Source organism: Rhamphochromis longiceps, linkage group LG10, assembly GCF_057381845.1.
Source record: "Rhamphochromis longiceps isolate RC_006_pf linkage group LG10, R_longiceps_female_GT1.1, whole genome shotgun sequence".
In the NCBI taxonomy this organism is placed as follows: domain Eukaryota; kingdom Metazoa; phylum Chordata; class Actinopteri; order Cichliformes; family Cichlidae; genus Rhamphochromis; species Rhamphochromis longiceps.
The window spans coordinates 4,395,218-4,407,730 of record NC_140566.1 but is presented as its reverse complement, the minus strand read 5'-3'; the positions used below and the strand labels follow the sequence as shown (position 1 = coordinate 4,407,730).

General features: G+C 42.8%; 1 protein-coding gene across 3 annotated transcripts in view; it reads left to right on the top strand.

Annotated features, from left to right (window-relative positions):
- Positions 1-12,513, top strand: part of mark4a (MAP/microtubule affinity-regulating kinase 4a) — a 36,717-nt gene that overhangs the window by 19,888 nt on the left and 4,316 nt on the right. For 2 of the 3 annotated variants that reach the window (XM_085419945.1, XM_085419947.1), the window contains exons 9-16: positions 4,191-4,310; positions 4,393-4,492; positions 4,596-4,705; positions 5,396-5,582; positions 5,843-6,054; positions 6,744-6,847; positions 9,467-9,751; positions 12,400-12,444. In XM_085419945.1, coding sequence (XP_085276071.1) covers positions 4,191-4,310; positions 4,393-4,492; positions 4,596-4,705; positions 5,396-5,582; positions 5,843-6,054; positions 6,744-6,847; positions 9,467-9,751; positions 12,400-12,444 — 1,163 coding nt within the window. Of the gene's footprint in view, positions 1-4,190; positions 4,311-4,392; positions 4,493-4,595; positions 4,706-5,395; positions 5,583-5,842; positions 6,055-6,743; positions 6,848-9,466; positions 9,752-11,744; positions 11,828-12,399; positions 12,445-12,513 lie in introns of all 3 variants that reach the window. The other variant, XM_085419946.1, reaches the window with a different exon arrangement.

Genomic DNA, 12,513 nt, shown 5'->3' with positions numbered 1-12,513 from the left:
GGTCATGATGTCGGTTTGGTTATCTGGTGAGAGGGAAACATGAAGATAAAACCAGGAGATGTCCTTACTGAATCATCAGAGCTGAACAGGTGATGGAGAAACAGGTTTACCTTTTAGGTGACATGAATGAGTTGAAGGGAAGTTATGAACTGTTTCTGAGAGACAAATAACACCAGGATCCTTTTCTAAGCAGCTGACAGCTGGTAACTGTGCAGGGGCGGGTCTAGCAAAGTGTTGCCAGGGGGGCCGGTAGGGCATTAACAGGGAAAGGGGGGCACAAAGAAATACTTTTCTTTCTTATTCTCATTTAAAATGTCTAGCTTTTAAAAAATAATTATCTGAATCTTACAACAAACGATTGATAGATTGATGCATATACAGTGGGGCAAAAAAGTATTTAGTCAGCCACCGATTGTGCAAGTTCCCCCACTTAAAATGATGACAGAGGTCAGTAATTTGGACCAGAGGTACACTTCAACTGTGAGAGACAGAATGTGAAAAAAAAATCCATGAATTCACATGGTAGGATTTGTAAAGAATTTATTCGTAAATCAGGGTGGAAAATAAGTATTTGGTCACCTCAAACATGGAAAATCTCTGGCTCTCACAGACCTGTAACGTCTTCTGTAAGAAGCTTTTCTGTCCCCCACTCGTTACCTGTATGAATGGCACCTGTTTGAACTCATCATCTGTATAAAAGACACCTGTCCACAGCCTCAAACAGTCAGACTCCAAACTCCGCCATGGCCAAGACCAAAGAGCTTTCGAAGGACACCAGGAAAAGTATTGTAGACCTGCACCAGACTGGGAAGAGTGAATCTACAATAGGCAAGCAGCTTGGTGTGAAAAAATCAACTGTGGGAGCAATCATCAGAAAATGGAAGACATACAAGACCACTGATAATCTCCCTCGATCTGGGGCTCCACGCAAGATCTCATCCCGTGGGGTCAAAATGATCATGAGAACGGTGAGCAAAGATCCCAGAACCACACGGGGGGACCTGGTGAATGACCTGCAGAGAGCTGGGACCAAAGTAACAAAGGTCACCATCAGTAACACACTACAACGGCAGGGAATCAAATCCCGCAGTGCCAGACGTGTTCCGCTGCTGAAGCCAGTGCATGTCCAGGCCCGTCTGAAGTTTGCCAGAGAGCACATGGATGATACAGCAGAGGATTGGGAGAATGTCATGTGGTCAGATGAAACCAAAGTAGAACTTTTTGGTATAAACTCAACTCGTCGTGTTTGGAGGAAGAAGAATACTGAGTTGCATCCCAAGAACACCATACCTACTGTGAAGCATGGGGGTGGAAACATCATGCTATGGGGCTGTTTTTCTGCCAAGGGGACAGGACGACTGATCCGTGTTAAGGACAGAATGAATGGGGCCATGTATCGTGAGATTTTGAGCCAAAACCTCCTTCCATCAGTGAGAACTTTGAAGATGAAACGAGGCTGGGTCTTCCAACATGACAATGATTCAAAACACACCGCCCGGGCAACAAAGGAGTGGCTCCGTAAGAAGCATTTGAAAGTCCTGGAGTGGCCTAGCCAGTCTCCAGACCTCAACCCCCATAGAAAATCTGTGGCGGGAGTTGAAAGTCCGTGTTGCTCGGCGACAGCCCCAAAACATCACTGCTCTCGAGAAGATCTGCATGGAGGAATGGGCCAAAATACCAGCTACTGTGTGTGCAAACCTGGTAAAGACCTATAGTAAACGTTTGACCTCTGTTATTGCCAACAAAGGTTATGTTACAAAGTATTGAGTTGTATTTTTGTTATTGACCAAATACTTATTTTCCACCCTGATTTACGAATAAATTCTTTACAAATCCTACCATGTGGATTCATGGATTTTTTTTTCACATTCTGTCTCTCACAGTTGAAGTGTACCTCTGGTGCAAATTACTGACCTCTGTCATCATTTTAGGTGGGGGAACTTGCACAATCGGTGGCTGACTAAATACTTTTTTGCCCCACTGTATACCATCAACACAGTGAACATCACTGTCACAATAGCGTTTGTTTTCATTCAAAGGCTTTATGATTTTCCTATAATGGTGTATGCAGCTCATCTGCAGTCTGGTGTTACCTACATCTTCCTATTCAGAAGGCAGAATTTCCGAGTTCTGAGTACAATCGAAAGCACCACGACTGCAGTTTTCGTGTTGGATGTAAAAAGCGCACGTGACGCTGTGATGTAGGCTAGAGTCATGGCGGCGGTCAACGACGGTCCAGGCGTGGGATTTCTCTCGTGGAAATATGCACATTATCTTTTCCTTTCTGTTGGTAGGTGGCACAGTGCACTGTGGCAAGTAAACAAGCTAGAAGACTGGCAATCTTGCTGGGTATCCAGTTATGGAAGCAACATTAACAAGAGAATTCTGAGTAAAAACAAAGTTACTTTCCCTAGTAACTAGTTACTTTGAAAGTAACAAGTAACTTGAAGTAACTGAGTTACTTTTGATAGAAGTAACTAGTAATGTAACTAAGTTACTAATTTAAAGTAACTCACCCAACACTGCTAGTTACAATGCAATGTTGGGCTGGGAAACCTTGCATCACAGCATTTATGTGAAAGTAACTTTGACTAGTACCACCCACCTAAATGGGTAGGAAGTGGGTTATTTGCAGACCAAACAGCCCTCCTGGCACTTCCAAATCCCACACCACCTCCCATACCTCAAACATAACTCAAAAACAGGACAATTAGCTGCTGACTGAACATGCAATATCCTCTGATTCAAATTTGGCCAAGCATCCTCTGAATGCACCAAATAATCCTGAACCACAGATGCTTGTTTGGAGGATCCACAAAGGATGCCCAAGTAGCATTCCAGTGCCAGAAACCAAAGGACTCCCGCAGAGGTCCTGTATCCATCCCCTGACATGTCAGAGGTTTTGGCAGCACAAGGCACACCAGTCAGCCGTGTTGTGGCTGATTGGTGCATGTTTATTAAAATGTAGACAGTGTGGGTGGCACATACATATCAGACATAAATGCCAAAACAGTCAAAATGCATTTAATTACAAGAGTTAGGATTGATTAGGAAGCCATCACACTACTGAACTGATAGGATTTAAAATGGTGGTGTATTCAGGCCATATTTAATCAGCTAATAGACAAATATAAATGTTGCCATTCAGCTACTGAGGCCTCTAAAAACTGTTGCATGCTGTAAAATGCTGACAACTGTTGTAGATATCTGGTCTGTCCATCATGCAGCAAGTGGAGCGCTGTACTCTGTGCAGTTTCCACATTGCAGCAACAACAAGCACACGATTATCTTTCTTGCGTTTTGCATTTCAGACGTTTTCTAATTTCTCTAAGTGATAAAAATAAAAGAATCATAAATGTTAAAACAAATGTGCATATTTGCTTATGCTGACATTATGTTCTGGAGATGTCACACATGATTTCAACAGGCCTTCACCTTGTAGTTTGCATCCAAATATGATGTCACATTTGACCTCTGACCTCACCAATTCCATTTCTATTTCCATTTCATTAAAATACTGCCCAGACAGAGAGCTGCCTTGGCGGAGGTTTGGGCTCTCAGAGTGCTTCTTGTTGGTGATGCATTTCTCAGAAAGCAGGCTAGTTATTTAATATGTCCAAAAATATGTACATACTGCTAAAATTAAAAAGAGTTTGAACAATAGTACAAAGTTGCTGAGTTCAAGACTGCTGTTCAAAATTCTTCTCATTTATGTGATTTTATCTACTGTTTCATTTAGTGTATGTTTGCAGATTTTAGCCGTTCACAGCCATTACCGTTTCAGCAACATCTTTTTTGACATACCATAATGCCTGGAGAATCAAAGTAAACAGCTGTCAGAGGAAAGGATGTGGCAAATGTAGCTAGACTTTCGGCAGCATGGAAGGACTCCATTCAGATGGTTTGTACACTAAGGCATCATCATCAGTCTTCTGTTTGTAATATCATTACTCCGTGCAGTCGGCCATGCTGAATAAAAAATGAAGAATAGAACTTTTATCTCAAATTTAATAGTTGGCAATGAATGCCTCCCTCCTCCCAGAGCTCCACTAAAGGAATGGTAGAGACCGATGTATATTTCATTTGTCACATATGTCACTATTGGTAATGAATATGAATGACCTGGTCTTGTTCTTCTCGTATTATGCTGAAGGAAATATGGAAAAACATGTATTTGATGTGGCCAACAGGAACTGAGGGAGCGCGTGCTGAGGGGAAAGTACCGCGTGCCCTTCTATATGTCCACAGACTGTGAAGGCATCCTTCGCCGATTCCTGGTGCTCAATCCCGCCAAACGCTGCACACTTGAGGTGAGCGTCGCACAATTAACAGAGCAGACGTGTTGTGAAATTCCCGCTAATGTGAAGCTCTTCTGTCTTTCCGCTTCTACAGCAAGTCATGAAGGACAAGTGGATAAATGCAGGGTACGAGGGGGATGAACTGAAGCCTCATATAGAACCTGTTGAGGACTACAGTGATCCAGCTCGCATCGGTGAGTCAGTGGGCTGTCAGCCTGTCCACTGAGCTCTATGTAATTAGGATACAAGGTCATCTGTGTTTTCTTACCTTCATCTTTGTTTATTTTTTTGGTTCAGAGGTTATGGTCGGGATGGGCTTCACTCCAGAGGAAATCAAGGACTCTCTGCTTAATCAAAAATATAACGAGGTCACCGCTACCTACCTACTGCTTGGCCGCAAAGGCGATGTGAGTTCTGTAGATGTATCTTACCTGTATTATTTATTTATGCATATTTGACTATAAGGTACATTAACCTTTTCCACACAGCGCTTCAGTGCTTTATCTACCTTCCATCTTCACACATAACCAGTTTAGAATCAACAGTTTACCTTTGAACTTGAGGATGAAGTTTCTGGTTTAAACGCACACAGAGAACATGCACACTGGATGCAAGACACTGGACCAAGAACCTTTGGACTGTGAGGAAACAGTGCTAACCACTGCACCGCCTTTCCAGCCAGTACGGTGGTGCAGATGTTAGTGCTGGATCACCAGAAATTGGAATCGTTTGCATCAGTGTTTAAGTTTGCCTAGTTTAGAATAGTATGATGCCTTTACCAGGCTTGTAGATAAACAACATAAAGCCAGATAGCCACACATTCTCCTTAGCTCAGTCAATGTTGCAGTGCATATCGATGCAGACCGTATCTGGCAAGGATCAATGGGTCCAATGGGACAAAATTAATATTATTTAATTGTTTGTTGTGTGTTTTCAAAAATCTCTTTTTTCATATCTCTTCTCAGAGCCCTTATTCCAAATTCTGACTCCAATCTTTGTGTCTGAAATCACTACATACCATCTCCTTATCTCTTCAAACCCTCTGCACTGTCACACTTTCTAATATCATTCTGTCCAATATCACTGGGACATTATAGGACGGCAGTGACGCCCGCACTGCTAGTAGCCTGTCCCTGGCGAGGGTACGACCCAGCCCTATCACCAACGGGACCAACAAGCACTCCTCAGCCACTGGCTCCTCCTCCTCCTCCACCTCTTCGTCACATAGCAAGACTCAGCGTAGTGCCTCCACCTACCACAGGCAGCGACGACACAGTGACTTCTGTGAGTCTCTTTTCTAAACTCTTTCTGAGCTGTGATGAAATCTGGAACCACGAACTTCCTCCTTGTCCAGTGACCACAAACTGTCATTGGGTCTCGGCTGATATGACAAGGAAGGTTTTCTAATTGGCAGTTATTCAAATGAGGGTCTTATTTAGGTCTGTGAGCACTGTTGTGACAGCTCTGCTTTCACCCAGTCATCCACAGAATATTCCTTATATGAATTCCTATGTGTCTGTGCTCTGCTGTCCTCCACAACAAAGGCGGGCCCTCCATGCCCGTCATGCACCCCAAGCGGAGCCCAACCAGCACGGGCGACCGAGAACTGCGGGAGGGAAGGATGCCTCCGCGCAAGGCTAGCTGCAGTGTGATGGGGAGCCGCAGCCTGCCTCCCTCTAGTCCAATGGTTAGCAGTGCCAACAACCCCAACAAGTCTGAAATCCCAGACCGTCGCAAAGACATGACTGCCACCACGGTAAGTGACACATTTACTCTTCAAGAAGCAGAAAGCTGGGCATCGAACCAAGAGCATAGGTTTTACTGCAAGAATCGGAAAGTTGGTCTTCACTACTCCTCAGCAAGTATAGTTTTACTACTGTTAGCACTCACATAAGTAGTCATTAAGGTTGTATAGCTTCTTAGACAAGTTAAAAAAACACAAACCTTGTGCTGTGTATAGTCAGAAGGACATATATATGTCTATATGTATATATATGTATAGATGTGTATATATAATGGAAAATAAGGAAAGGCCTAAAATAATTATTTACATAATCGCGAAGCTATGGCTTTTTTATCCTTAAAACTATATATATATTTTTTGTCTACCTTTTTTAAGGTAGATTTTTAGATACAAATCTTGTATTCATGTTGTTAAAAGGTTAAAATGGTTTGTTGGAGGTCTGTAAATTGTAATAAATATTGTAACATTGTAATAAATATTGTAACATTTAAAAAATGCATTCTAGGTGTTTTATATTCACTCAGCCGTGGTCCTGTCTGCTTCCAATGTAGCTCCAACAGATATCTTTGTAAAATGTCAAAGTTCAGTACAGGTCATGGATTTGCATTACAGTACAGCTTCACTGTATGAATCACAGTTTAATTTCCTCAACAACTCTCTAAGCTAATATGTGTTCTGAAATTACTCTTCTCCTCGGATAGAATAACATCCCCGGAAGCGCCATGACACGCCGGAATACATATGTGTGCACCGACCGTTCAGGAACTGATAGACACTCTCTTCTGCAGAACGGCAAAGACAACAGGTACCACTTTGTGTCGTCAGTAGTCGTACAGATTCACAGAGACTTTAAGCGGGTAGCAGATATTTGGTATCATTAACCTTCAAAGGAAGGTGGATTGGATTGGGGTTTTTAGTCCTTTGTTCTGATAATATTTACGAACTGAGTCACAGGGCACCACAAGTCAGTGTCCTGGTGAGGGTGAGGGTTATGCCAGGGAGGGCATCCAGCATAAAATCTCGGCTGAATCAAATATGCAGATCCTAAAGCAAGAGATTACCATACCAAATCAGTAGGCTATCAGTCAATGTGGTGCTGTTGACCAAAGACAAAGGAAGAGGAGAGGTGGAAGGCATGTTGGTAGGCAGCAATAGGAAAAAAGAAGGCAGGAATGTGGAGGTGAGAGGGCTGTAAATGTAAAGGGAGAGAGCTGGCTGATACTGTATCTGTGTCAGGATGGAGGTCTATAGGATCGCTTTGGCCAAGAAGAGGAAGTGCGTAAAGGCAGAGGCAAGGATTAAGTGGTGGAAGTTGATGAAGGAAGAGCGTTTCGCAGAGTTCAAGAAGGATTGAGATGGTTCAGGATGAAGTACAGGACAATATTTAAAAGAAGAGGTTAGCAAAGAAAAAGTAGGTAGTCAGGAAGAAGAAGAAAGTAGACAGGTGCACTGAGAGGCAAAGAGAGAGGTGGCAAAGGATGAGGCTTATAGTTAGCTGCATGCGAGGCTGGACACTAAGGACGGAGAAAAAGACTTGTATCAATCGGCTATGCAGTGAGACAGAGCTGGAATTAAGGATAGAGATGGAAATGGGCTAACAAGTGACAAGAGTGTGTTGAGAAGATGGAAAGAGTATATTGAGGAGCTGATGTATGTAGAAAATGGGAGAGAGAGGATGGAGGAAAATTAGTGAAATAAGAAATGAAGGGGGTTAGCAAGGAGGGCAGCTTGAAGGGGATGAAAAATGAAAAGGGGATCAGTCTAAGCAACATACCTGCGGAGATATGAAAACGTCTAGCAGAGACCAGATTGTTTAACACAGTCTGAGTGAAAGGATCCTCGAGGAATGAAGTGTGTGCTGGTATGCTTTTTTTAGAACAAGGGTCATGTACAGAGCTGTAATAACTGTAGAGGGAAAAGGTCGACCATGAAACTATGGTTGTTGAAGCTAGGTTAAGAAGACAGGTGACGAACAGTGAGCACTACAGATGGGATGTTTGGTTTGGGATATAGTATAGAGAAGGTCAGAATGAGCTTCACTGTGTCTTTGTGGATCTAGAGAAAGCATGTGATAGGGTGCCAAGAGAGGAACTGTGGTACAGCATGAGGAACTCAGGAGTGGCAGAAAAGTATGTGGGTGGTGCAGGACATGTATGAGGACAGTGAGGTGTGTGGTGGGACAGCAGCAAGAGTAAAAAGGTTTAGAAGATGGTAATGACCTGCTGTGATGTATGGTTTGGAGATGGTGGAGACGGAGTTGAAGATGCCAACATATTGGTACGTTCTGAAAAGAATACGACATCCTTTTAACCATGACGTGGTTGTCTTGTTGATAATGTGGCCAATTTGCAAAATTAACTGTGATTTTTTTTTACCACTATTCATCAACAGCATGTTTTAAAGCTCAGTTTTTAAAACCTTACAATTAGTGCTGTCAGCGTTAATCTCTTTAAAATGACCTTAACGCCATAACTGCATTAACATGGCAAATATCCGTAAGCGATAGGTGCACTCTATTTAGTCATTAGCACTCATCAGGCAATGTCTATGGGCAACTGACTGCACTCAGACCAAAGGGGGCTGAATAATTACGCACACCCCACTTTGCAGTTATTTATTTGTAAAAAAAATGTTTGGAATCATGTATGATTTTCGTTTCACTTCTCAGGTGTACACCCCTTTGTGTTGGTCTTTCACATGGAATTGCAATAAAATTGATTCATGTTTGTGGCTGTAATTTGACAAAATGTGGAAAAGTTCAAGGGGGCCGAATACTTTTGCAAACCACTGTATTAATGACTAACCTTGTGTTGTGGATGGATTATCTCAGTTGTTCTCCTGACTGGAGTTTGGTCCGTTTACAGCATCCTGAAATGCGATTGCGTTTGTCCTTAACCATCAGGAACCCTCACGTTAACTTTTATCAAGTGGAAAAAAGTTAGCATTCATCCTCCAGCTTCACTGTGCTAATGTGTTTATGTTATGCTAACCATAGCCGTGTAGCTAGCCACTACGTAGCACATCATTATATACCAGCTAGTCCCCCCTCAGTAACCCTACAAACATCACTGCTGTACTTTCTAATTGTGTAATTTTTTCAGAAATCCCTGAGTCAGAACATGTTATGTCGTCTTTAGATGGAAACTAGCGAGCTAACTCCCAACGCCGTTAAACTCCATAAATCCTGCTTTCATGGATGCCTGGATGTTAAACTTAATTGTTACACCTTGTGAAGAAGCTACACTGATCATTTTATTAAAGATGAATTTAGACAGTTTGTCAGTGTTTGTTTGATTTTGGGACTAGAGGCGGAGTTTGGACCCGGAAACGGCTAATGACGTCAGACTCAAAGGCCAGATTATCAAAAATTATAAGTCAATAAGACTAAAGACTAAATCCTGTTTATTTTTCTTCCTCGCTCCAGTTCCCTGGGCCACCGCATGCCGGCAGCGTCTCCCTCCACGCTCAGCATTTCTGCAGCTGGAGCTACAGGCTCATCTTCCTCCTCAGACCGATGCCGCCTGACTCGAGGCTCCACAATCCGCAGCACCTTTCACGGGGGACAGCTGAGGGATCGTGGTCCCCCGGTCTACTCGGCCCCGCCCACTTCACCCACTCTGTCGCACCACGACACCAGCCCATTGACCCATGCCCGCACCAGGGCCACCTCCAACCTCTTCACCAAGCTGACCTCGAAACTCACTCGCAGGTAGACTTGCACTACGTGTGATCTGTATAGTAGTACTGCTGAATACAAGAAACATGACAGTTTCTGTAGCTTTGTAGGTCTTCATTAGGCGATGAAATCAAAACTTCTTTGATTTAACCAGGAAAGTATTTACAGCCTGGGAAAACTGCTCTTTGTACAAGCCGCCTCTTCTGCAAGTGATAGGATAATAAATAATCAATAGAATGATATTGTTTAAAGTAATGGCTCGAGATGAGAACATTTAATAGTATGGCTTATGTATTCCTTCAATATAAATGAGCTATGAGACATTAGCTTACCTTAGCATAAAGACTAGAAGCACGTTATAAAAGCTGTGCTCCAGTTCACCTCCAAACGCCTTCAAGTTTTTTAAATATTACAAATTCAAGTAAAATCAACCAGCTGGTCGTTTCCTGAATGACTTGAAATTTTCATTGGTTAGGCTTTGAACACAGTAGCTTGTAGTATGTGAGTGTAGTTCTGTTACCTGTATCCTTAAGCACTGACATAAGCTATACTCTACAAAAGCTGTAGTCTTTTTAAGAAAGCTGGAGCTGTTTTGTTTTTGTTTTTTTTACTTTTAACAGAAGCAGACTCACAGCTTCTCCCTGCATCATACATTTGTGGAAACCACTTGCTATAACATTAGCAGTTACTACTTATTAAGAAGATAATAGGGGTGTCCATATTCATAGGCTGCATCCTCCTGAGGCCACATTTGTAGGCCGATTACGTCACAGCAACGCGACGAAGGCTGTCCAAATTCATAGACTCCTCCAAATGCGTGCTCCTTTTCCCCAGAGTTGAAGGATGTTATTGTTTGGCTTTCAGTGTTTTATTTGTTCATGAGTAAATCGGTTTGGCTGAGATTACAGCTGAATAAATGTCAAAGGGAAAACTGATTAAACAGAAGTGTGAGATGATCGAGAATTTACACCAGGGTCCTGTTATATTTTAGATAGCAAGGAGCAGACGGCCAAGTTTATTAAACTCCACCGAGGCAGCGATGACGCAAAACTGAAGGCTAGACCGTCCAGTTTCACAGCTGCTCACTTCCGCCTACCTGGCCTTCGGAGGACCCGGCCCACTTAGACTGTGAAGGCCGGGCCCTCGGGAGGATGCAGCCTATGAATTTGGACACCCCCAATATACACGTGTTTGTATGCTAAGCTAACGCTATGTTGGTATTATGTTGTGTTAATGTGACGTTGGGTGAGAGTACTTCTTGGGAAATTTCACTTCTCAAGACAGCTGCTGCCGTTTGTCTTGGACTGCTGCTTCTCACTCGTGACTGAAGTTGTGTTAATCCATAAACATGCAGAAGAACAAAAAAGGATAAAACCTCTGTGCTGGCTCACTACAGAGCTTGACATGAGACATCCATTTTACTTGATCTTATTAATTTTGAGCACAGTAGGAAACAGTCTTAATAATGAATCTGTTACACTACCTCATAGTGTAGCCCTTGCTACATGTACATAGCTTTTATTCAATTTCCATATTCTTATATGGTTATTGAAAAAAGGACACAAGTGTCTCTCACATGTTTTTGTTTTTTGATTTTTGTTTATGGCTTTCTTTGCTGTTCCAGTTGGTGTAAGATTCTTATGAACTCAAACCAAGGACGTCAAATGCATGAAACAAAGTCATGTAGAGTTGATGTAAAGTTCTGTGTTTCATCTTGAGCACAGCCTGGGATGGATCCATGCTTATCAAAACATTTTATCCACCCAGGCCTTTCAGCAAGCCCTGCTGCGGCCCCGGATTATCCCCTCTCCCTCCCAGTCATCATAATCACACGTCTAATCTTATCAAACCTCAGCTTCATCCTTGCCAATCAGCTGCAGCGCTGCACTCTTTTTCCACCACTTGCTTTCCTGTGATTCACTTATACTCTCTCTTACTCCTCCCCCAAATCCCCTGCTCTTACCCTTTACTCCCTCTTTTTTCTCCATCTTTATCTCGTTCTCTTTTCTCCGTGTCATGGCATCAGGGTCAATCTTGACCCGTCCAAGCGCCAGGGCTCAAACAAATCAGTCTCGGGTTGTACTCTTCCACAAGGATCAAAAACAGTTAGTAAGTTTCCATGTCTCGCTCTTCTTTCTTGTCTGCCTGTGCCGCCCATTTCCTGTCTGCCTGCTCACACTGGAATTTGCTCAAGTTCAGAAATGCCTGATGTTTTTTCATACTGCTTGTCTGCATGCCTCGTGAATGGTCTTCATTCTGTCCAGGTCCCACACACTTGTTTTCAAGCATGGTTGCAATCAAGGAAGAATCAGTGTCATCGTCTATAAAGACTATCCACTAGCATCCCGTGTATACCTGTAGGAATAGTGTTTCCAGTTTGTGGTTGGTGGGGTAAAAATCATTTAATGTTTTCTCCATGTGAAGTTGAGTAAATGAAAGTAAGTAAAATGAAAACGTCGTAACACAGAAGCTGAAGGAAACTGTTTATATCTGCATGCTTTAGAAGTCGTGAGTGAGTGAGGAGTGCCTTTGTCAGGACAAGTTGTTTTGCAACATCACATGCTTGTTGTTGCTGATGCTTGCTCAGTTCCACATTTAATATCCACTTGTTAATGCCGTCTCATCATGAGGCTCGTTGTGCTCTGGTGGATTACCTCTTACGATGCCTGTTTGTCCAACAGGGTCACAAATGAATCTGAGGGAATCAGGAGATTTGCGGTCACAAGGTAAGTACATAAGTTCTGCCTGTGTCGATAGCGTTTAGAAACAGAGAGGATGTCAGATGTCTGACCTTT